At 41.0% G+C, this 26,070-nt stretch overlaps 1 protein-coding gene across 3 annotated transcripts; it reads right to left on the bottom strand.

The window, feature by feature from the left end:
• Window positions 1–295: 295 nt before the first annotated feature.
• On the bottom strand, window positions 296–24,751 carry LOC144085671 (CTD small phosphatase-like protein). Of its 3 annotated transcripts, XM_077615180.1 has the most exons (9): window positions 24,391–24,751; window positions 24,042–24,284; window positions 20,190–20,347; window positions 17,852–17,884; window positions 9,511–9,612; window positions 7,385–7,441; window positions 6,976–7,068; window positions 5,583–5,768; window positions 296–2,571 (listed from the first exon to the last, which is right to left on the bottom strand). In XM_077615180.1, the coding sequence occupies exons 2-9, from the start codon at window positions 24,115–24,117 to the stop codon at window positions 2,446–2,448; spliced, it is 831 nt and encodes a 276-aa protein (XP_077471306.1). In that variant the 5' UTR covers window positions 24,118–24,284; window positions 24,391–24,751; the 3' UTR covers window positions 296–2,445. The 3 variants fall into 3 exon arrangements, with proteins under 3 accessions (XP_077471306.1, XP_077471304.1, XP_077471307.1); XM_077615178.1 differs by having other exon boundaries at window positions 24,042–24,751; XM_077615181.1 differs by lacking the exon at window positions 17,852–17,884 and having other exon boundaries at window positions 24,042–24,750.
• Window positions 24,752–26,070: the final 1,319 nt, after the last annotated feature.

The following is a 26,070-nucleotide window of genomic DNA, read 5'->3' as shown; positions in this document are numbered from 1 at the left end:
ATAGTCTTTGTCAATCTGCAGCATTTTCTGCTTTGGCTATGATAAATGTAGCAATTGACACAGTGCACTATTTGACTCCTCTGTCATGGTAATAAATTGTATGGCTTTGACTTCTCGCAGTGCTTGGAGTTCTTTTATGAAAAAGAGCATGCATGGAACCTTGAGGTAAAGGGATAAGAGGTGATTTTAAACAGTTTCCTACAGATCCAAGGGCAAAAATTCCTTTGGTTGTATAAATTCAAAATTGAACGCTCGGTCTTACATACAGCTAACATTCAGAGACAAAAAAACTTAATTCAATTCAGCCTTTTATTAGAGAAAGGAAAAGACAAGAAAAAATGTGGTGGGTGACTATACACCAAATGTTTCTACAAACTGAAATGTGTTGAAACCAAGTGAGAATTTGATGACTTCTGTAGAAATATGCCAACCATTGAACATAAGCACAAAGAACTCAAGGTTGTTTTTTTCAACTTTGGTGTTAAATTCATAAACCAACTGATGAATACTTTAAGTGAGGTGATACCCAAAAGAAAACGGTGAGCACACATGCACACACACACATGACCTCTGAATAGAAAATTAAAGACCTGACTAAGTCTTGCCACAGGCAAGGAAGACCAAAAAGGTTGAGGCAGGTTTGGGGATGATTGGAGGTCAACTACAAATACGGTGCAACTCCAACCAAACACTGACAAGAGAAGGTAGAAAAGGTATATTAACATTTTTCAGAGCAAGTAAATTTTCCGCAGGATGAAATAGTCTTATAAAAAGGACATTGCACTGAAAAAGTCATGGTCAAAGTCAAAATACTCATAAATGCCATCACAAACAAGTCATATCCTGTTATTAAAGAGCAACTGACTGAAAGAGCCGCAGTCTTTGACCGTAAAAATAAAATTGGACGTTTTGATGCCATAACCCAGAAAAGGAGCGAGAGGTATAAATGCCATTTCTGATGTGAATTTGTTTTCAGTGGCAATATGCTGAATTTAATGAGAATTTGATAGAGTCCAAAAGTGCTGTGATGAGATTCTGCTTGACTAAAGGTAAGAGGGAAAACAAATTAGAATAAGTTAAAAAATCTATGACCAATCAGTTATACAAAATATAAAAATTGACATTAACTGCACAGCACTAAGAATTCAGTGGCCAGTCCGGCCAATCTGGTAGTGTTAGGAAGTGCTCCCACGTCAGAATGGTAATTTACATACCTTTGAAATAAAATGGTTATTGCCTTTGTAGCAAATGATGCGGCTTTGAAATAAAATATTTATTGCCTTTGTAGCAAATGTTGCGGCCTTCGTTTTGTGGCTCTTCTCAAACAGGCACTGAGGTGAAGAGCAGTTCAAAAGTAGCCCAGGGTAAACAACACACACACACACACACTTCCACTATGCTAGAAGATGCTAATCTTATGGCGGGATGGGGTAATAGAAGCATGGCACTTGACCCTAGCATGAAAAATCATCACTGCCTTGTAGTTAATGTATTCTCGTTTAAAAAAAAAACAAATACAAATGTAGGTTAAATGCTGACATTGATTAGCACAACACGACAAACGATAGAATATTAAAAGCATAAAAAAATAATGTGACAGCTATCAAATAAATAAAAAATAAAACTCAATGCAAACTACTTAGATGAAACCTGTGTAACATAAGAAGCCCATTAAAAGTGGTTAAGTTTGGCAACTACTGTATGAGAAAGCAACAACAACAAAAAAGGCACATTTTATCCAGGTTTCAAGATTAAAACTGCAAAAAAAGAATAATTTGGAGATGGGATAATAAGGTTTACAGCTAGCAAACATAGCAAAAAAACTAATTGACTCACTATGTAATACAAAGAGAAGCAAAAAGAAACTAAGTCACATCTATACTATAAATGGCACAGGCATTGAAAAGGAAATTAAAATTCACCAATGAGAGACCTAATTATGAAAGAAATAGAGGGAAAATGTGAGATAAAAGGTACTTATTTCCACTTGAAAGCATGTCTGAAAAGACTATAACTCTGCGAAAACGCCATGTAAAAAAAACAGCCCCCTTAGAAACAACATACACACACAAGGCACTTCATTCAGTAAGAAAAGTCAGTCCTTTACACGACCAAATTTTCGTGCATAGCAACAACACAAGGACGCTTGTCCGATCTTTGTGCGGTACCAGAAAAAAAATGGATTTATTTTTTTGGTTTGTTTTTTTAAGCACTTCAACCAATAGTAAAACATTGGTTTGAAAATGAAGACCAGAGTTTGTACCTCTGAGCATGTTGTCCCCAAATAGCGTCAACTCCAGATATCTTTTTTTCCACCAACACTGCGTTCCTGGATTATTATGTTTCTTCTCATTTGGGGTGTCACGTCGAAGGCAGGGGAAAGAGAATCCTAGTACCCCACGGAACGTCAGTCAGGAGGAGTGTGGCAACAGGTGTTCTTTCCTGTTACCTGCCTCTTAGATTTTGGAGGACGCCATAAACCTCATCTTCTTTACTGAGTCCTTCAAAGAAAGGCAGCAGGTCCAGCAACTCTGTGTCATTCATGTCGTCAAACCACGACTGAACTGGAACCTGGAGAAACAATTTTGTGCTTCTTACATCATTTAGACAAAGCATCATGGTTCTAATATTAGTGTACTTCTTAAATACATTTGAACTATATTCTAACCTTTCTAAAGGAATTCCAACAAATGCTAAAACCGATTTCCATGTGTGAAACACTTGGAAAAACTGTCTATTGAGGTAACCAAGGAATAGAGGTGAGATCTTTCGCCCGAGCCCGAAACCGACCCAACAAGACCCGAAATTCGGGTCGGGCCTAAAATGTCAATCATTACTTCAGGGTCGCGCCAGACTTCTCTCTCGCTGACTTTAAAAAATATATATATATTTTTTTCTAAAACTGTGTACTAAAATGTTGTGTGGATACTAAACTAAGGAATACTTGTGATAAAATAAATGATTTGGATAAAACAGAGGCCCTGTAATGTAATTGCAATTGGAGTGGAGCCGCAGAGCCAGAGCATGCTCTGCGCACGTCACGTGAACGCCACCCTCTTAATAATCTTCCCCTCTGCAAATCTGCATCTATTTTTATTAGGAGCATGAAGTTAAGGATAAACTAAAGACAGGAGAACTGAAAAGACAAACACACACCAGTAAGAGTGAGGTGTGAAAAAGCTTCAAATTGATTGTTAAGTATGCTAAAGAAACTTGTGCTGGCTTCGCTAAACGCAGTCAATGTGGCGCTTTGCTTTCATACGCGAGCAAAAAGACTGGTACCTCAACACTGTGCAGGCATTTAAACAGCTGTACTGGCAAAAGTGATGATCATCAAACATCTATATTATCATATAAAAGATTTAAATGTTTATACAATCTTGTTTAAATTGGATTTCGTTACTAAAGACAGGCTTTAATTTGTTACCATAAATCACCCCTCCTCCAGGCTCGGTCCTGCAAATCAAGTTTTTTCAGCGCGATCTGACCTCTACCAAGGAAGAATTAGTGTTTAGTGTCATCAGCCCTCCACCCATATCAACAATTGAGGTCAAAGTATCACGGTCATTTTTGACTCAAAATTTAAAAAAATCTGCAAGGTACGAATGTAGCTTTATCCAATTTGTACTAGTAGACAACTTTGATTTTTTTTTAAAAATCTTTTCCGAGTGCTTCCTTTCAATGGGTAAAATGATGTGCTATCCCAGTGGTACACAACCACCGAGTCGCAAGCAAAATAAATTTTAAACCTCAAGAACAAGAGGCACCGTCGACGCTCAGTTATGGAGATAATGACCCAATGTCACGCTGCCTGCACCTCAGGATTGCCAGATCAGAAAGACAGTCTCTAACCCAACCACACGGTAAATATAACCCACACAGTTCGGTGGAAACCCGCCCAGTCCCTGTTTCCCCTACGCACGCACACACTCACTCACTCTTAATGCAACAAATGTGGCTGGCGCACACTTGTAAATAACCCGTTTGCAGATTTGCTGTGTCCTTGTTCAGATCAGAGTCACCACCATAAGTTTTTCGGCCCAGCACTGATTGGCTGAGCCAGCGGCACCCAGGCACCCTTGAGGAAGCGGACTAGCGAACGCGGTTGCAGTTCCCCCGGGTGCTATTTCTGGTACCCACTGCTGCTGGACGGTGTGCTCCCCATAAGTCAGCCACCAGTCCAGCTTGTAGCACAGAAACCCATTCAATGTGTATGTTGATTGGGCCATTTCATAATATAATCGTTTTATTGAGAGCATTGAGATGCTTGAAAAGTGGCTGAAAGTCACCGAAACTAGGACAGCCGTTTCAATCCCACCGTCCAACTTGAAATAAAAGTCATGTGTTGCTTGTGGAACAATAAAGTTGTGGTGAACACTTCACAATACCACCATCCCACCCTTTTGTCTTTAGTCCTGACCCCCACCTGCCCAGTTCGCAAGAAAATTTGAATTACTGGTTCACAGTAAGAAAAAGGTTGGGGACCACTGTGCTACACAACTCTGGTTCCATTCTGAATAAACTCTCATTCAAATTATCAGTCAATATTAATAATTATATCACGATTACCATTACATCTTTTTTGTTTCAAATCTGAAACTTCAAACTTCTGTGAATAAGTAAATAAATTACTTTCCTCCTTATTCAAATATGAAAGTAACTATGTTACCTTACTTTATAAGAGAATATGAACTATGATTTTAAAAAGTATTTTTGGTGTTTTGTTGTGCAATAAACATAAGACAACTCCCTCCTTACACAATGAAAAGTAAAGAACAAAACCTGCAGAGATTTTGAGACGTTTTCATTTTTAGAGATTTGCGTTCAAACCAAAAGTTGCTGTGCAATATGAATAAAATATAATCAACTGAAGGCATCATAACCATTGGCAAGTAGACTATTTTCAGCCTCACAAAAATAAGTGTAAATTTACCTGACGTATGGCCATTTGCAAAAAAATAAAATAAAAATAAAAGTTGGATGAACTTGACCCATTTTAACCCCAGATAACAAGCTTTAGATTTTTTCAAAGTTTTTAAAACATTTACATGAAATGGGGAAACACCTTGATTTCACGTAAGAAAAATATTTATTACAGGCTGTCCTCTAATGAGAGTGGGTTAAGGACATTTTCAACAAGGCTGCTCTGTGTGCACAGGTATTTACGAGGCTTTAAAAAAAACACCAGGGAGAATTCACTTTGATCTTTTAGTTGATCAGCTCGGTGTTGTTCTGCATCTCATGATAGCTCATTTTGGCCATGTTATTTTCATCCTCCGTTAGCCTTTATTGCTAACCAAGCTAAAAACACATTTCCTTATCATCCTTTTCTCCTGATCGTTGATCTGGAACTTGCGTTCATGTCACAACAGCGCCCCCGTTCTATGTTGTGGTCGTGTGGTATTATTGCAGTTTAAAATTATCGAAACTTTTTATAATTATTGTTGACAAAAAAAATATTGGTAATAAAATTAATTATCGTTATTGTTTTATCCCCAGCTCTAAGTCCTAGCATAAATAGATATTTGTCATGCTATTTAAAATGAATACATTTTGTGGGGCCAACCAAGAAAGGAACTCACAGCATTTTCAGGGTGAAAAATGTACGAGGCAGGCGAGTTGTCGACAATGATGATGTTGCTGAGCTCTCGTCCGAGCCGGCTGAGGTCTTTAACGTAGTTCCCTCTGTGGAACACGCAGGACTCTCGGAAGAGTCGTGCTCTGAAGACGCCCCAGTGGTCCAGCAGGTCTGCTACTGGGTCTGCGTACTATCAAAGCCAGAAAGAAACAACATGCTGTTATTATGCTAGCATGACAAATATTAGACTTGACGCTAAGTCAGGTAACTCTTTTAAAACGGCTTCAATAAGTCATTCACCCGAAACACTCCACGCACACAATAACTAGTGCAGTGGTACTCAAAGTGTGGCATGACTACTCCTGATGATACGTAGGCTCCGTCGCATGGACAGTATAGAAATTCCGGAATAACATCGTCAAACTACGCAGAACATGGTTTCAACTTGGCGGCCCAGTGGGGCGAGTGGTTAGTGCGTCGGCCTCACTGCTCTGGGTTCCTGGATTCAAATCCAGGTCACGTCCACCTGTGTGGAGTTTGCATGTTCTCCCCGGACCTGCGTGGGTTTCGTCCGGGTACTCCGGTTTCTTCCCACATTCCAAAAACATGCATGGTAGGCTGATTGGACAATCTAAAATGCCTCTAGGTATGATGGGTGTGAGTGTGCATGGTTGTACGTCTCCTTGTGCCCTGCGATCGGCTAGCCACCGATTCAGGTTGTCCCCCACCTCTGGCCCAGAGTCAGCTGGGATAGGTCCAGCACCCCCCGCCACCCTAATGAGGATAAAGCGGTTCGGAAAATGAGATGAGCTGGATTCAACTTTTCTTTTTTTGTTGTTGTTGGTGTGCCTTGAGATGGTTTCAAGTGTGCCGCAGCTCAAAAAAGGTTGGGATCACTGATCTATGCAGCGGTATAAAGTTATTATAGTGGTACTTGTCGAGAAGTATTTTTGGATGCGGTGAAATTCAGTTTCACAAGTTTAATATTAATGAATATAATCTTAACATTAAAAATTAAGCCGAGGCTCTAGCCTGCAGTAGTTAAAATAAATATTTTCAAGTAAACTTAAATGTACTTATCTGGAGTACAATAATGGGCAAAAAAAATTTGAATGGATTTTCTCACATACCTCTCATGGTAATCCTGCCACATTTTGAGAACAACTATGGTTAAAGGATGCAAATTAAACTTTTTCTGTTTCCACAGGAGAGGATTCACAACATCCATAATGTTCTGGAACATATCTAGACACATTTATTTTTCCCCGCACATAACTTACCCACTTAGAAGTAGCAAATGGACAGATAAAAAGAACGGGTATAAAAGGTTGAGAAGGCAAAATGAAATGATCTCAGATGAAGTAAAACCTATGGTAGTAATGTCTAACTTAACACACCTTTGCTAGGCTGGCTGTGAAGAGCACACATTCAAACAGCTCTCCCATTTTTTGAAGGAACTCATCCAGGTGTGGTCGTTTCAGCACATATACCTGTGTGAAGGTGTAGCATTATTAACACACATGGAGCAGGGCGCTGCTGCCAACTACATCAACACTGAACTTTTCCGAAACTATCTAAGATAAGTCACACACTTGCAAGGTCACCCACTACTATTTTGAATTCAAGGCTGCCACCTAGTGCAAGTAATCATGAATAGGCCAACCAGGATAAACACAGCCTATCCTGGATTACTTGAATCAGATAACAACCATTTCCCCTGGAGCTTCCTCTGGAACTTCTTCTGGGTGCAAGTCAGCCATTGTTGTCTTGAATTGAAACAAACACATATCACCTTGAGTGCATTACCTGATGAACTGTGCCATCGATCTCCACTGGAACAATAAAATCTGCATTGCTGATTGGCTACGGGAACAACAAAACACAGCACATGAATCTAAGACCATTATTGAAATTACTGAGCAGCAGATGTGTCATCTCTCAGGATAAACAAAATTATGGCATGTAAGTTGCCTGTCTTTGACCATCACGTGATTCTTTTTTTTCCTTACTAAAAAAGACAATCATTGCTGTAAAGCTGTACAGACGCTCCCCTACTTACGAACATTCGAGTTACGAACAACGGTACATACGAACATGACTGCAAATTGCGTTTATGTCGAAAAATGTTCGTAAGTTCGATTTTGTATTGCGCGCCTTTTTCCGAGTAGTGCTTCTTTCCGCCGTTAATACTGACGCCTGGCGCTGTGACAGCTTAGCTCACCCAGCATCCACCTTCCTCTGCCCAGTTCGTTGCAGTGCGGAAGTGCGTGAACATATCTCCAGTGCACAAAGAACCTTTTTCATTTTTATCATTAAATATCTCGTGCATCCATTATTCAATATGGTTGGTGAAAAGCGAAAGGCTTCTATTGAGGGAGGTGCAAGGAAGAGGCAAGCCATTTCATTTGAAATGAGTGGCAATAATAACAAAGCACGGGAATACAACTTGAATCGTTCGACCGTCAGTACCATTTATAAACATAAAGATCGAGCAGCAGGACCCAAATATTGAACGTTGCACAAAGTTTGCAAATCAATTGAATGATGCCATACAGTGCTCATAATATTTATGATGAAAAAAAAATGCAATCGTCATTAGATAGCTTCTGCCGGCCAGTTTCTAGTAAATCTCTCTCTCTCTAATGTATGTATACAGTACTGTATGTATTCTCTCCATTTTATTAAATGTTTTTTTCAGCACAAACCAATGCGTGTTAACTATACAAGCCTTAAACATGCAAATGCACTTATATAAACCTTCAATATACTTATATAGGCTTCAATATACTTATATAGGCCTTAAACATAAATTATAATACAAAATATAGCACTGAGCAACTTACAAACAAATTCAACTTATGAACAATCGCTCGGAACCCAACTCGTTCGTAAGTAGGGGAGCGTCTGTACAGTGGTACCTCGTCATACGACCGCTCGTCATACAAAATTCTCGTCTTACGGCGGAAATTTCGATCGAATAATTCGCCCGTCATGCGATCAAAATTTCGTGATGCGACCAAGCCAGGTCTTTTTTGCATATCTTTCGTGTATAACAATATTTACGCGCACAGAACGATTAATTCAGACGAGTTTCTCCTAAGACCAGGAAACGCGCAACGCGCATGCAAAAAGAGGGCTTCCTGGGTAATGAAGTACACTCGTGCACACAACACCCGGTAGGCAATGGCAACCTTTCTCAGAATAAAACTTCATTACCCACAATCAATACGTGGGTAAGCTCAACTATTGTATTTCCTGTTATTCTTTCTAAGGAAAGAAGCTCCCACGATCGTTCTTTAAAGACTTTCTCGTTGGCAAGTCGTCGTGCGTTATCCTATTGTGAGGACATTTGTGTGCATCATTTTGGGATTATTTTGAAGGCAATACAACAGCAAACAGTCCATCGATAGCGAACGTGAGGGTGAAGGCGTGGCAAACCGCCAACCCGGAAAAAGAAGGTAACAAAAGATTACAACAAAATTAGAATTCAGTTTTGTGTAAAGTTACATTAAACGTATGTTTTAGTGTCTGTATATATTAATCCAAGTTAATTTAAATTTGTTTGTTCCGTTTACGAGTGCGTTGTCGTGGAAAAAAAGCGCTCCCGCTCGGCGCCGCCGCCGCCACGAGCGCTCCCGCTCGGCGCCGCTCGGCGCCGCTCGGCGCTCACACAGGGCGCTCTGCATTATAAGGCACCCTGTCTATTTTGGAGAATTTTTTTGACTTTTATACGCACCTTATAGTCGTGAAAATACGGTACATGAAATTTAGACCAATACAAGTGTCTTTTCCGGATACAAAAATTATTGATTTTAAGTTTTCACTGAGACCATGATCTCTTCACTCTCTTTCCACCAGGCAAATTGTGCCTTGCATAAATAAGTTGTGTGCGCAAACTAATTAACTGCACAAAGTTATACTTTCAACCTTACCTTAAATGAGCTATGGACAAGTGTTTCATCCAAGTCGATCACAACACACTTTTTACCGTAGTCCGAAATTTTCAGCTCTGGTAGGAGGTACTTGGCTGTTGGCTGTGTGAAAGTGAAGACAAACAGATATCAAGTTGAAAGAGTGGGGAAATTATGAGTAAACCAGAGGCAAGCAGATGCAAAATTGGCACAAGAAACATCACTTGCAATGATTTACGTCCATCAACGAAGGACGTTTTGTTTATCCTTATTCAAAACGTGATTTGCCGAGCCATCTTGGAGTCATTGATCCTTGTATTTTGACTATCTATAGCAGGGGTCACCAAACTACGGCCCGCGGGCCGGATACGGCCCGCCGGCACATTTGGACCGGCCCTCTGAACAATACCAGAGACGCTATCGGATTTTTTTTCCTATTTGGCCTTGAAGACTGGGACGTTTTAATCTTGTGTTTGGTTCATTGCCCCCCTGCTGAGCCCACAAATCATCCCAGTGAAGCGGGGCTTCGCATTGCTTCTTTGGTGACACGCGCGGGGAGAGTGTTTCCCTTTGATGCATGCGGGCACGTCCACCGTTGCATGCACGAGCAGTGTTACCGAGACATCTGGACGATCGCAGGTGAGGGTGGAGCCCTGGGACCATCGCGGACTATTCAAGCATATTAAAACTGCAACCTGTTTGAGAACGGAATAATGGCGAAAAAGTTAGGTGAGAGAAAAATTGATTCAGAATGCAGGGTATTTAACCTGGAGTGGACAAACGATTATTTTTTTGTTCAATGCAAAGAAAAGGCTGTTTGTCTCATTTGTCAAGAGACGGTGGCGGTATTCAAAGAATACAATCTTTGCCGACACTATGAATCCCGTCACAAAGACAAGTACGATAGATTGCAAGGCCAAATACGAGCAGACAAACTCTCAAAGCGAAAAAGTGGACTACTATCTCAGCAGAACCAGGCATCCGTTCGGGCCAGCTTTTGGGTTGCTAAATTGATAGCAAGCAGCGGTAAGCCTTTCACTGACGGAGAGTTTGTTAAGAAATGTATGGATACTGTCGCGGAGGAGGTGTGTCCCGAGAAGAAAGATGCATTTAATGCCGCAAGTCTGTCGGTGAGTACAATGACCAGACGCGTTGAAGAAATCGGGAGTAATGTATATGCCCAGCTGCAGCAGAAGACGAAATAATTTGACTTTTTTTTCATTAGCACTGGATGAAAGCACGGACGTGCAAGACACAGCGCAACTGCTCATTTTTATTCGTGGAGTTAGCGCAAACTTTGAGATTTGCGAGGATCTGGCAGCCCTCCAAAGTCTCAAAGGGACTACAACGGGAGAGGATATTTTTGACAAAGTGTGCCAAACCATGGAGAAGTTGGACCTGGACTGGTCAAAGCTAGCTAGCATCACGACTGACGGGGCTCCTAGCATGGTGGCCGAAACTCGCGGTCTAATAATGGGACGCATGAACCGGGAGTTGGAAAAAAGGGGTCTCACCGCCCCGCTACGAGTCCACTGCCAAATTCACCACCAAGCACTGTGCTGCAAAATGTTGACGTGGGATTCTGTAATGACGGTTGTGGTGTCGTGCATAAACTTCAGAGCAAAGGGAGAAGATTGTGCATGGCACAACAGAAAGTTAATGTTCCATGGCTTTTTTTCTATGAAGAACCCAGAGAGAGTTATTTAGTTATTATTTATTTCATAAATGACGAACGGTCGTATGACGAGGTACCACTGTAGTGTTATTTATTTCCAGTTTTTTCTGTGAAGAACTCAGAGGGTTATTTAGTTATTATTTATTTCATTAATAGTGTTATTATATGTTTCCTGACTTTTTTTCTGTAAAGAACCTGGAAAGGGTTATTTGGTTATGTGTGGCTTTCTGGAAAACAATTAAAAAAAATTAAGCTCCCCTACGATCGTCACACTTTTTCTGTTACAAACTGACACCGGCCCCCCATCAGAGAAGGGAAAAGTTATGTGGCCCTCACAAGAAAAAGTTTGGGGACCCCTGATCTATAGTGATGAGATAGTAAACATGTTTTGAAAACTCTGACATCCCAATTATGCAATGCACCTTTTGAGTTGGGATGTCCATGAAATCAGGACCTCTGAATGTATTAAAAAAATGGACAAAAGAAAAGAAAGGGCAGAATTCCATTGGGGAGTGGTCCTCAACAAGTGGAATTCTAGCAGTGTCTTTCTACTTTATGCATGTTTTTGCAGATGTCAAATGTCAAACCTAAGAGTGAACCTAACGTTGTGTTTTTTATAGTCTGGACAGGCTATAAACTTTCTTTTTCTGCACTGAGAAAGACGCTATAGGTATGCCCTCTACTTCCAGAGTCAATGAAGTTGTTCAGAATTCATACAGAAGATGAAGGCCTTAATGGATTGGCTAATGATTTTAAATTAGACAGTTTGCAAAACTATTTAGGTTGTATTGTTTAAGATACAGTTATCTGAAACAGTTTAATCAAAATCAAATCAAAAGCCTTTATTGTCATCATACACAGCTGTGTGTAACGAAACTGGTGGTACTCCACAAAGTGCGTTTTCGCAGTACAAGAACATAAATAAGTAAGATAAAAATATAGAGTCACATCCTGTTAAGGTAAATTCTACAATATTGCACAATCGAAGATATTGCACATTGTTATTGCGCACCCCAAAGTTATTGCACAGAAGGGATTGTATGTCGTGCTAACGCAAGTTCAGAGTCCTGATGGCTGTGGGAAAAAAAACTGTCCTTAAGTCTATTTGTCCGTGCTTTGTAAGACCTGTCGCGTCTGCTAGAGGGCAGCAGCTGGAACAGGTTGTGCCCAGGGTGGTATTGGTCCCTGACAATGTTCCTGGCTCTGCTGAGGTAGCAAGGGCTGTCAATGTCATCCAGTGAGGGCAGAGAGCAGCCGATGATCTTCTGGGCGGTGTTGATCACTCGCTGCATGGCTTTTCTGTCTGCTGCCGTGCTTCCAGCGTGCCACACTGTAATGCAGTATGCCGGGATGCTCTCCACAGTGGCTCTTTAGAAGGTTACCAGAAGCTTAGTGTCCAAGTTGTTCCTCCTGAGTACCCTCAGGAAATTGAGTCGTTTCTGGGCCTTCTTCACCACTGCCGTGGTGTTGGTAGACCAGGAGAGCTTGTCCGTGACGTGGACCCCCAGGAATTTGTAGGCCTGGACCCCGTCTACGCATACTCCATTTATGAGAAGTGGGGCCAGATCTGTGCTGCGTTTGCGAAAGTCCAGGATTATTTCTTTAGTTTTCGTGGTGTTTAGTGTGAGATTGTTCACCAAACACCACGAAGACAGTTTGTTGACCTCATCTCTGTAGGCAGACTCATCCCCCGCTGAGATGAATCCGACCTCAGTGGTGTCATCGGCAAATTTGATGATGGAGTTAGACTGGTGGGTCGGTGTACAGTCGTATTTGTACAGGGAGTACAGAAGAGGACTCAGTACACAGCCTTGAGGGGAGCCAGTGCTCAGTGTAATGGAGGAAGAGGTGGGGACCAAGTCTAACAGTTTGTGGACGGTTGGTTAAGAAGTTCTTAATCCAGCAGCAGATGGAAGAGGATAGTCCAAGGTGGGAGAGTTTGTCAGCCAGAATGTCCGGTATTATAGTGTTGAAGGCTGAGCTATGGTCAATGAAATGCATCCTCACATACCGTAATTACTCGAATATAACACGCAGATTTTTGCTATATAATTAATTCCAATAGTTGGGGGTGCGTGTTATAATCAATAACTAAAATAAATTACAGTGGTACCTCGTCATACGACCGTTCGTCATACGGAATGCTCGTCTTACGGGGGAAATTTCGAGCGAATAATTCGCCCGTGATGCGGTCAAAGTTTCGTGATGCGACCAAGCCAGGTTGCCATGGCATTTTTTTTGGCATATCTTTCGTGTATAACAATATTTACGAGCACCGGATGAGCTATTCAGACCAGGAAACGCACAACGCGCATGCGCGGTGAAAAGAGGGCTTTCTGGGTAATGAAGTATACTCGTGCTCGCAAAAGTATCCCCGGTAGCAACTTTATCATAGGCGCCGTTCGAGGGGATGCGAACACAGATGCTACAAGCTAAAAGGAGCCGCTAGCCAGCGCCCCTGAAGCTCCCATGAGCAGCGGGGCGATCGCTGATAAAAGACTCTGCTCGTTGGCTGCTCATAAGAACATCGGGGGCACTGGCTCGCAACAGCATCCCCGGTAGCAACTCTATCATAGTCGCCGTTCGAGGGGATGCGAACACAGATGCTACAAGCTAAAATGAGCCGCTAGCCAGCGCCTCGGAAGCTCCCATGAGCAGCGGTGCGATCGCTGATAAGACTGCTTGCTGCTCGTTGGCAAGTGGTCGTGCGTTCTCCGATTGTGAGGACATTTGTGTGCATCATTTTCGGAATATTTTGAAGGGAATAGTACGACAGCAAACAGCCCATCGATAGCGAACGTGAGGGTGGAGTGTTTGTTCTGTTTACGAGTGCGTTGTGTGGAAGAAAAAAAAAACCGAAGCCCCTCTCCCCTCGGCGAAATCCGGCCAATTTTAGTTAGATTAAACACTTTATTTCTATTAAACCACTCGTTATTTATTACTTTGTCAAAATATGGCGAATTATAAGAAATAAAACTTTTTTTTTCAATCCAATATCCTGTTTCTGGTGATTTTTTCAGAGAGTTGGAACGAATTAATTTGTTTCCCATTCATTTCAATGGGAAACTTTACCTCGAGTTACGAGTAACTTGTCATACGAGCTCAGTCCCGGAACGGATTAAGCTCGTATCTCGAGGTACCACTGTACAAATTTTCGATCGAAAAAAGCATTGTCAAACTCACTTTGACGCACGGATTTTACGTCATCTCGTACAGCCGACGCACGGATTTTACGTCATCGCAACTCCATTGTGTAATGTCTCTACGAGCACAGGGCGGAGCGTTGCATTTGTGCAGTGTTTTTTTCCTGTTAGTCAGTGCGAATACGAGAGGAGTACTACTTCCCGGGAAAGTTGGCAAGTGGCCGTGCATAATCCTATTGTGAGGGCATTTGTGTGCATCATTTTCGGAATATTTTGAAGGAAATACAAAAGCAAACAACCCTTGATTGGTTGCATGTGAAAGTCAGGGTGGAGGCGGAGCAAATAGAGCCAACCCGGCCGGGAGAAGAAAGGTATCAAAATTTAAAACAAAATTAGAATTAAGTTTAGTGTAAGGTTAGATTAAATTTATTTTTGAGTGTGTCTGCATCGTAATCCAAGTTAATTTAAATTTGTTTATGTTATGTTACGAGCGTGTTGCTGTGAAAAAGAAACCCTCTCCCCCCTCTCTCTGTCCCTCTCTCTCTACCCTCCGCAAAATCCGTCTAATTTAAGTTCTATTAAACACATTTTAGTATACTATTAAATCCCAATTAATTTGTTACTTTGTTAATAGATGGCGAATTAGAACAAATAAAACATTTTTTTCCAATCCAATATCCTGTTTTTGGTGTTTTTTCAGAGGGTTGGAACGAATTAATTTGTTTTTAGTTCATTTCTATGGGAAACGTTCGTTTGAGTTACGAGAAAATCGACATACGAGCTCAGTCCCGGAACGAATTAAGCTCGTATCTCAAGGTACCACTGTACCGTCACTGCATTAAAATGTCGTAATACTGTCAGATGCATATCAATAAGTAATGCTATCAGACCTTTACTTCAGTCTTAGCATTGCAAATTTTTATCTTGCACCTTGATACTTGCACTAAAACACCATAGCTACCTCACATGCTGTGATTTCACATGTCACAAGTCATTTCTTTTACATCACATTTTTATTGTATAGAAATCTTGACTACTTGTGTGCATTTCATGGTGGAGCTTTTAATCTCATTGTGCTTATACAATGACAATAAAGGGCTTCAATTAAATTCAATTTCCTATCTGCAATCACATTCGTTCATTCGCCCCTTGCCATCAAAACAGCACCCTCAAGTAAGGAACCTTAAAATGCCCCAAATCCAACAGGAAGTAATCTGCGAATGCCAAAAACATCAGTAATCGACAAACAAACAAGAAGCATCTCGGAAAGCACCTAAAAATAAATAGTAAATGATCCAAAATCTACCGGAAGTGACTTGACCTTAAAATGGAAGCGAAAAAAAAGTTAACTAGTAGCCTGCTATTGACAATGATAGACGTCCAATTCACTTAAACTGGTTGTGGATGCTCATCTTTCAGTGCCATTCATGGCGCTAGACGTCCAATCCATTTTGTGGCAGGGGTGAATGAATGTTCATCGCCGTCAATGGCAAAAAGTTAGTTAACTTTTTGGACATAAGATCTAATTGGCATTAATGGGGCCCGTAAACCAAACTAAGTTTGACACACATACCCTATACCCCTTTAAAATGATAAAAGTATATCAATTCTAAAATTAAAATGCAAAGGTATTTCTGTAAAAATAATAGCAAAAATATAAGAAATGTATTTTTAAGCCATTAAGATCACACCCCTCCAGCATAAGGGTGACCATATGTGCACCTGGCCCCATGTCATCTGAGGCCACAGTTCAATGATTGACTTTTTGGTCATGTCATCGGACTTGCAGCCTTATGTCTTGGAGGCTAGAATAAAGAAGGGAGCGGAGCTGTCAACCAATCAACACCTGGCAGTGAGTTGGCTCCAATGGAGATGAAAGATGCTTGTCCAACCCGGCACACCGAAATGTATTGTGAAGGTTTACTGGGAACGCCAGGCTCCCTCGTCAGAATGAGTTTCAATTTCCATCTCCAAAAGAGCTTCTCTCATGTTCGGGGAGAGGCGGGGGACATTGAGTCCGAGTGGACCGTGTTTTGCGTCTTCACAAGGTGGGCGGTGCCTGTCGTGGCGGCAATCCCAGAAGCCAATGAAGGACACCGGTGGTAAGGAATGCCATCAGGCTGAAGGAGTCCTACCGGGCCTTTTTGGCCCACGGGACTCTGGAGGCAGGTGATGGGTATTGGCTGGCCAAGCGCCACACGGCTCTGGTAGTCTGAGGCAAAAACACCGGACATAGGAAGAGTTCGGTGAGCCCGGACGTCTTCAAAGAAATTTTGGTCCACCAGTGCACCATCAACACAGTGTATAGTGGGGTTGGGATGCTGCTGTCCTCGACTTGGGATTGAATCGGTGGGTCAGGTACTTTGAAAACCTCAACTCCACCGACAGGCCATCCCATGGGGAAGCAGAGCCTGGAAACTCTGAGGCGGATTCTCCGATCCCCAGGCTAAAGTCATTAAGGTGGTTAAAAAGAAAGATGGGGCAAGCTGGTTTTCTTCTAAAACGTGCTAACCTTGCATCATCATATAGTCACTGCTTCCTGCTGCTGAGTGATCTTATCATGTACAGCCATACCTTTCTTTACTTACGAATGCCTCTAGAGAAGAAAGTTTCAGGTTACGACATTTTTTATAGGCAAATGAGTGACTCGAGATACGAAAAAGACCCAAGTTACGAAATCCCCCAGAAAGCAAATGCATTTCCTTACTCATTATTTTATTTTGAATTCCCTTTTATTAAGCGATTCAAAACCGCACAAATGCAACATGGCACATATTTTCACTCACACACACACACACGGCACATGTAAAAGTCTAAAATGTACTACAAAGTGGACGGCTTTCGGCCCTGATAGAACGGACTTTGCCGCCATCTGGTGGACAAACACGGGTATTACATCTACAACGGCCACGGAGGGACATATTTCAGTGGTGCCGTCACATTTTCATATGCTTTATTTATTTTAAGACATTAACAAATCATTTCTGTATAATTTTCTCTCATTTTTCTGTGTTCCCTCACATCTTTCATACAAAATTGGGACACTTTGACCAATTTTAAAGGGTTTAGTTGGTAGTTGTGTGAGGACCATGGAACAAATTAGAGAATTTACATATAAAGTACACCTACTTATGAAATGTTCAAGTTACGAAAAAAGTCTTGGAACCAATTAATTTCGTAAAAGAAGAGGTTCGACTGTACTGCGTTTAATGTTTCAGAACTTATATTTTGGAAAGGCAATTTACACCAACGGCTTTGCAAACTGAAAAAAAATGAATGTAGAGGTACCACTGTAAATGATTTCTTGAAAAATGTATTGATTGAATATGGCTTTTTCCCACAATCATGGAGGTTTGCTTTCAAAAATTAGAACCAACCATGGAACTGAGTCATCATTCTTTGCTTTAATAGGCTGGAAATTTCCCACAGCAAAGAAGAAAAGCTAAGGCTCTTCGAAGAGAACTGCAGCCCACTCAGGCCCAATGTGCCAGCACCACCACACACAGTGCTGCATGCAAAGGGAAAGAAAACAGCCAGTACATACACTAGGGACAGGAAGGACCTCGATCTGGACACACTACAACACAAAAGAAAGATGTGTATAAAATGAGGGGGATGGGGAAGTAAAACAAAGGAGGTACAATTAAGGTTTTAAAAAAAATGATAGAAACTGAGTCGCATATACAAACTTACAGGGCTCAAAGTTAACAATTAAGGGAATTTAGCTAATTTTTTGCCTGCATGCGTTAGTCAAATGAACCTGATTTTTTATAGTTTGGCCAAGTTAGTACCAATTTAGACGAGTAGATGTAGGTTATTACCAATTGGAAGATACAATTTACATGTCCCCTCCAGAATTTGTTTGAGTTCCAGATTTAAAAAGCACAGAAGACGCATTTGGCCATTTGTGCTCTTGGAGCTCGGCACATTTGTGAATTTTTGTGAAATTAACTTGCCCACATTTGTTCATTTTGAGAATAATCTATCATTACGAAATTGATATGGCAAAGTACAATGCATTTTTAACACAGCTTCTCCACTGCTTTATTTTTGACCTGCCTTAAACGTTAAATGCATCATGACCCAAACATATCCAATGTAAACAAAAGCAGCACAATAGCACACATTTATGCTGAAAGTTAAGATGTCTAATTATCTACTAGTACTTGTTACTGGAAGTTTTGACTTTTAATACTGCTTTATATTATGTTACCACAATTTAATTGATGATAAATTAACATTGAAACGAATTGTGCGTCTGTGTTGATTAAGCGTGTTGCTATTTTAAATTATCTTGCATTCTTTACTCATACGGTTATAGGCTAGTTATTGAGTGGAGATAAGGACATTATGAGGTCAATTGGTGAGACTACTACAGCAAAATGTAGCAACTCGGTCCAAAGTATGCATATTAAGGATAGAGGGCGCGAGATGTAAATGGAGAGATGTAGATGGTATTTTGATGTTAGATGATTGCTAGCCTAGCATGAGAGGTGGATGCATTTAGTTTGCACCAAGACAACATGCTGGGGTGCCTTGACTCCAAAATGCACCCACCATCAGCTTTCAAAACATTTTATTTAAAAATACGTGAAATGGAGCTGTGAAAAGGGTGAGCTAGTGTCTCGAGGAAGGAAAAGTGGGAACACCCATGAGATGAGGCTTTGTTAACCCACGCCACAACAAAGCAGCGCGACTTCAGGGGTATATTTCTCAAAAATCTTGCAAGTCGCATCAGCAACTGTTACGTGTTTCCACCTTTAGCTCAACACGAATTAAGAAACCGCTGATTTGTGAACGTCTATTTTTTCACTGCAGTTTCATGCAGAGCACAATCTTTTTTAAATTCCTGCCCCCCCAATGGCTTTCACATTCAGGCATATACTAGAATGACTCATGCCTCGTAAATTGAAAAAGGCTTAACTTGGAGCCATGTAAACTGAAGATATGAATAAATATGTATATACAAGTACAGACGCTCCTCAACTTACGAACGCAATTGGTTCCGAGCGATTGTTCATAAGTTGAATTTGTTTGTAAGTTGATTCAGTGCTATATTTTGTATTATAATTTATGTTTAAGGCCGATATAAGTATATTGAAGGTTTATATAAGTGCATTTGTATGTTTAAGGCTTGTATAAGTAACACGCATTGGTTTGTACTGAAAAAAAAAACATTTAATAAAATGGAGAGAATATGTACAGTACTGTAGAGAGAGAGAGAGATTTATGTATTAGAAACTGGCCAAAAGAAGCGACCTAATGACAATTGCACAGTTTTCTTCTTTTTTCCATCATAAATGATGCAGTAGCACTGTATGGCATCATTCAATTGATTTGCAAACTTTGTGCAACGTTCAATATTTGGGTCCTGCTGCTCGATCTTTCTGTTTATAGATGGTACTGACGGTCGAACGATTAAATGCCCGTGAAACGCTCACCACTCTCACGCGCATCAAGCTTCGTTATTATTGCCACTCGTTTCAAATGAAATGGCTTGCCTCTTCCTTGCAACTCCCTCAATAGAAGCCTTTAGCTTTTTACCAACCATATTCAATATTGGATGCATGAGATATTTAATGATACAAATGAAAAAGGTTCTTTGCACACTGGAGATACATTCACGCACTTCCGCATTGCATCGAAGAAGAAGGTAGATGCTGGGTGAGCTGAGCTCTCACAGCGCCAGGCGTCGGTATTAGCGGCGGAAAGAAGTACTACTCCGAAAAAGGCGAAATACAAAATTGGACTTGCGAACATTTTTGGACTTAAACGCAATTTGCAGACATGTTCGTATGTACCGTTGTTCGTAAGTTGAATGTTCGTAAGTAGGGGAGCGTCTGTATTAATACGTTCAAGCGATTACTGCAAAAAAAGCTCACCTTTGGTGGTGATCCATTTTCTTCAGGTGGAAGTGGAGGCAGGTTAGGTGTTTTGCTATTGTTGACTGGTGTCTCCACATTGTAATTGCGGAAGCAGCAGAAGAATGCGCTGAAGATGCTCCGGCTCCTATGCTTCTTTACACTGTTCGAGTGGGATGCTAAACACAATAAAAAAAAGATCTTGAAGATAACGAGTGTCAATCTAAAAATAATTCAGAATTTAGCAAAAAATATTGCTATAACAAATGAGACATACCGATTGTCCACATTAAGTACCAAACCTTTAATTATATATAAGGACACTTATAGCACACGCCAAATTTAAATCCCAGATTGAGCCCTTTTTAACCAAAATGGCTTGAAAAGGTAGGAGTATCGAACGACTCCAGAGGGTCTTTTTATCATATTGAGCGCGTCATTATTCTACGGTGAAATTTTGCTTTTTCTTCGGCGCTGAGTTGGTTGCCGGTACCCTGACTTCAGCCATTTTTCATCTCCTGTCTTCCGCTTGAGAGTTTCAGAGTGAATTTTGACAATTTTGTGAACATTTTGGATTTGGACACTTAATTTTTAAAAAAAATACCTCCCATGTACTGAAGCCGCACCTACACAGGCCCTAGCTTACAATGTGTTCCCCAATTTATTTGGACACGCCCCTGAATGATTATTGTTTGAAGTGAGATTAAACCATTGACAACGGGCATAGAGGCCTCCATCATAAGTCTCTCATACGCTCTGTGTATATTTAATGCACCACCAGACATAACAATCATCATAATGTCTCATTATTTTAAACGGAATTACACAGTTACATTGCCGTGAAAAAGTATTTGCAGCCTTCCTGATTTCTGTGATTTTTGCATATTTATCTCTCACACACAGATTTCAGACCATCAAATCTATATTTGTATGACACAAAGACAACCCAAAGAAAGAGAAAATGCAGTTTCTAAATGATGATTTATTTACCAAGGCAGAAAAAAATTACAAACTCCTCTGGCCCTCTGTGAAAAGGTAATTGCCCCCCTTTGTTAAATCACAAAATCACAATTGTAGGAAAGCTGAGTTCGATTTCACAGGCCACACCCACACGTGTTGAATCAAGAAAACACTTAAATAGAATGTGTCAGACAAAGTGAAGTAGGCTACAAGATCAGAGCATCATGCTCCAATCCAAAGAAATTCAAGAAGAAATGCAAAAAAAAAGTGATGGACATCTACCATTCTGTAAAAGGTTACAAAGCCATTTCCAAGGCTTTGGGGCTACAGCGAACAAGTGTCAGAGCCATTATCCACAAATGGAGAACCTTCCCTGGAGTGGTCAGCCAGCTAAAATTACTGCAAGAGTGCGACGACGACTCATCCAGAAGGTCACAAAAGAACTTAGAAAAACATTTTAAGGTCAATGCTCATGACTCTACTATAAGAAAAACACTAGCCAAATCTGCCATCCATGGCAGAGTTCCAAGTGGAAAACCATTGGTGTCCAAAAAGAATATAAAGCCTCATTTTACGTTTGCCAAAAAATATCTTAATGATTCTCCACACTTTTGGAAGAAAATTCTATGCACTGATGAGTCAAAAGTTGAACTTATTGGAAGGTGTGCGGCCTGTTACAATTGGCGAAAAAAAATGGCACAGCATTCCATCAAAAGAACACGATACCACAGTGAAGCATGGTGAAAGACTCATCACAAATTATCGTAAACGCTTGATTTCAGTTATTGCTGCCAAAGGTGGCACAACCTGCTTTGCTATTAGGCTCAGGAAGCAATTACTTTTTCACAGAAGGCCAGACAAGTTTGTATTTTTTTCTGCCTTGGTAAACAAAATCATCATTTAGAAACTGCATTTGGTATTTCCTTGGGTAGTCTCTGTGTCATACTAAAATTGGTTTGATGATCTGAAACCTGTGTGTGATACGTAAAAAACAGAAATCAGCAAGGGGGCAGATACTTTTTCACGGGACTGTATGTTGTTATAAATGTATAATCACAAGCAGAATCATTTTCACAATCCTGCTGAAATCCTTTTACTTCATACGAGGTGTTTATGTACGAATAACGAGAGGGAAGGCATGATGTAAGTGGCACTAGTTCATATCACATACACATTTGAGCCTAGTGAACCACTCAGAGTTGAGTCACAACTTTAAATAGCTGACCCTCCTCAAATTTCAACCTCATTTGAACAGAGACAAAATACCCACAAGCACTCTGATAACCACTAACTTCAACCAAGACGATTTACCTAAATGGAAGCCCAAATGAAACATTTTAGACTAAATGGTAATTTTCAGAAGCGAGACTTGGCCATGAGATCATATTGTTGCACAAGCCAACAGAGCAGGGATTCTATATTTAAGACGCTATTGGGAAACTAGTTATTTAGCCACACGTCACATTCTGCGCAGTACCAAAGATACTCAGATGTGTACAGATTATATTGAAGAAGGTTTACTTGTCAAATTCCAATGGTAACTGCTGCTGGGCACTGGGTAGGACTCCAAGTCAAAAGATTTGCAGTTGATGAGTAAAGACAAATGAGTGACAATGTGCAGTAAATCTCAGCAGTATAGTGAACAATGTGTGACCGACCAACCTGTTTACTTTCTTTCCTTTCTTTACAAAAAGACATGGTTTAAGATTATGCAATCATTTGAAGGGAACTAAACACAGGACATCAACATTTTTATTTTTTTAAATGTGCACCTTTTTTAATGGCTTTGACTTAAATCTACCCAGGAAATATGAATGAATGGGCCTCCCAGTCCCAGCAGATTTGATGTCCATCAGCTTAATAGCAGAGAATGACTAAAGCGGAGTATAATTTGAATCGCCAAATTGAGGGGCAGTACTAAACTTTGGGAATAAATTGGTAGCATTACTATGGGTAGCATTACTATTGTGCTGTTATTAGAAGTAGTTGCTGTCACATCTGTTATTTTGCTTGTCCTTGTTGTTGTACACCCCTTCCTCAAAGATGTACAAATATAACCAAGCAACTTTTAGGCCAAATAAATTTTAAAAGAGCTACTTTTTGCGTTGAGATTTTACACGAGTACTTTTACCTTTATTTGGGCGACATTTCAACAACGTAACTGTACTTTACATTTTATTTGGTGCTCCTTCCACCCCTGTTGATATCATCAAGTATCCAATCATTGTCCAAAGAATTGATATTTTGTATCACATTGAAATGGTTGATTTTCACCCCCAACACAATTATAAATGTTTTCACAAGATATAGATGCTACAATATGGACTGTGCGATAAATCCAAGAGTTTTTTTGTTTTGTTTTAAACAAAGTACTGCCTTTACTCAAACATCCCCTGCAGTGTTGTTGACTTTATTGTCATTTTTTTTGTCCATGAGAAATCAGCAATTCTTGCAAAATAACTTCACTTCAATACTGAGTGATTAAACACATATTCCACATTTTCTTTGAAATGCTAAAGCTTTAAAACATTATCATCAACTGATGTGGAAATTTAAATTTAACTCATTTAATCAAGAGTCTGTAAAAAGTGTGACCTTTCACTTTTATTAAAGAACCTTTGACCTTGAGTCAATAGGGCAAATTTCCTCAACATATTTCTCAAACATTCAAGTATTATTGATGGCTTATCCAGCAAACGTAGCTATCCAAAACTTGTTCATGAACCTGCAACTAACGTTTGGATACCCCTGTTGCCAAAATAGTTTTTTTCCTTCAAATATTAGGACACTTGTTTCTTCGAGCGATATGATGTACACTTTGACTTGTCTGAAAATAGCTGCGCAACATCACCTTAACAAGTCGTCAACAAAGCTAGCTATCGCTAACTACGTTTGTTCGCCGACTTTTCTTACCTTTTTCCTGGTTGAAGGATATTATTTCCTCCTCCTTCGGGTTAGAAACTTGGGTTATTATGGACATGTGGTCCATTAAGATGGGTGGTTATTCCGCTTTAAAACAATATTAGCCCGCTTGTTCGGCAGTGCTAGCTAATGTTAGCTCACTGATTCAGCCGAGGGAAATCGGGTCGCCCACAAAAGACACGCGGGCGTCCCAGGCGAAGCGTCGAGGCAGCGGGAAAAGCCAGTTGGCTAGGTCTGTGCGCAAAAAAATCCGCGTTACGACTGTCATCTATAACCCTGCACAAAATAACATCCTTTACTCAGGGAACCCCGATAGCGCGTGGCGAAGTTAACAACTAGCCTTGTGGTTAGCGAGTTAGCCGAGAAGATCCGATCATCCCCGAAATAAATGATGTGCTGCGTCCTTCACTACCACGTCTTCGAAGCAAGCCTCTTGAAAAGTTAGTTTTATCCAGCGCATGAAGCAAGACGTTGTGAAGTTAGCCGCCTAAAACTTGGAAGTGCGGTGCCTCTGACATTCCATGTGCAATATGGAGGCTTTATGTATTTGGAGTTGCATCTGAAGTGGGCCCGCAAAACTATGAGTGGGAGGGGGCACTCTGTTTCTGTCATGGATTCAGGCAGACAGATTCGATTGATATCCAGCGCCTGGCAGTCGCAGAACTACATTGCTCGAACGCACGCCACCGTCGCTCCAAGCACTATTTCATTCATTTATTTTCTGAACCGCTCTATCCACATTAGGGTCGCGGGGGGTGCTGGAGCCTATCCCAGCTGACTCTGGGCCAGAATCGGGTGACACTCTGAATCGGTGGGCAGCAGATCGCAGGGCACAAGGAGACGGACAACCATGCACGCTCACACCCATGGAGCAGGGGTAGGGAACCTATGGCTTGGGAGCCATATGTGGCTCTTTTGATGGTGTTTATGGCTCTCCGCTAACCAATGGGAGTGTCACGCCGGCGCTGACACTATCTCTAGCGCCTTTTTAATCGTAATTTTTCTTCATTAGACTCTTCTGCGTGCATACTCTCATTGATACTCCGATTAGCAACAGTGAAAAAAACGTTCTCAAAAGAATTCAGAGACTTTTTTTTTTACTTTCAAGGTGGTGAAATGATTAATATATGCATACATTTTCATGAATTTTCACATTGTATGGCTCTCAAGGAATAATGTTTGAAAATATGATTTGTTTATGGCTCTCTTCGTCAAGAAGGTTCCCAACCCCTGATTTAGAGTGTCCAATCAGCCTACCGTGCATGTTGTTGGAATGTGGGAGGAAACCGGAGTACCCAGAGGTAACCCACGCAGGCCCAGGGAGAACATGCAAACTCCACACAGGTGCACTGACCTGGATTTGAACCCAGAACATTAGAGCTGTGAGGCCAACACGCTAACCACTCCACCACTGGGCCTTTTTTTCTCCAAGCAGTATTTTGACTTTAATTGGTGCCTGTATTGTGTAAACCAAGTTATATTATCATGTAATGTATTGTGTTTGACACAAAACACTTCAGAAAATGTCATGGTGAAGTCAACTGTTCTGTCTGTAGAGCACAAACTAAAGAATTGTAGGTAGACACTAAAATGCATCTCCAGGTTCTCATTTCTCATCTCATTTTCTGACCCGCTTTATCCACATTAGGGTCGTAGGGGGTGCTGAAGCCTATCCCAGCTGACTCCAGGCCAGAGGCGGTGGACACCCTGAATTGGTGGCCAGCCAACCGCAGGGCACAAGGAGACAGACAACCATGCACATTCACACCCATACCTAGGAGAAATTTAGAGTGTCCAATTAGCCTACCGTGCATGTCTTTGGAATGTGGGAGGAAACCGGAGTACCCGGAGGAAACCCACGCAGGCCCGGGAGAACATGCAAACTCCACACAGGTGGACGTGACCAGGATTTGAACCCAGGACCCCTGAGCTGCGAGGGCGAGGCGCTAACCACTCGCGTCACCGGGCCGCCCATCTCCAAGTTTTCTAACTTTTCTTCAAGTGAGTATTAATCAGATAT

Source organism: Stigmatopora argus, chromosome 12 (genome assembly GCF_051989625.1).
Source record: "Stigmatopora argus isolate UIUO_Sarg chromosome 12, RoL_Sarg_1.0, whole genome shotgun sequence".
NCBI lineage: Eukaryota > Metazoa > Chordata > Actinopteri > Syngnathiformes > Syngnathidae > Stigmatopora > Stigmatopora argus.
Note: the sequence above shows the minus strand (reverse complement) of the source record. Positions and strands in the feature narration are given on the sequence as shown.

Bases quoted from the DNA above. Each gene is read 5' to 3' on its own strand.
- LOC144085671 (XM_077615178.1), bottom strand. From the start codon at position 24,117: ATGGACCACATGTCCATAATAACCCAAGTTTCTAACCCGAAGGAGGAG. The intron at 20,348-24,041 runs GTAAGAAAAGTC...TATTGTGTTTAG, and splicing joins ATCCTTCAACCAGGAAAAAG to CATCCCACTCGAACAGTGTA. The intron at 7,069-7,384 runs GTAATGCACTCA...ACCTTCACACAG, and splicing joins TCGATGGCACAGTTCATCAG to GTATATGTGCTGAAACGACC.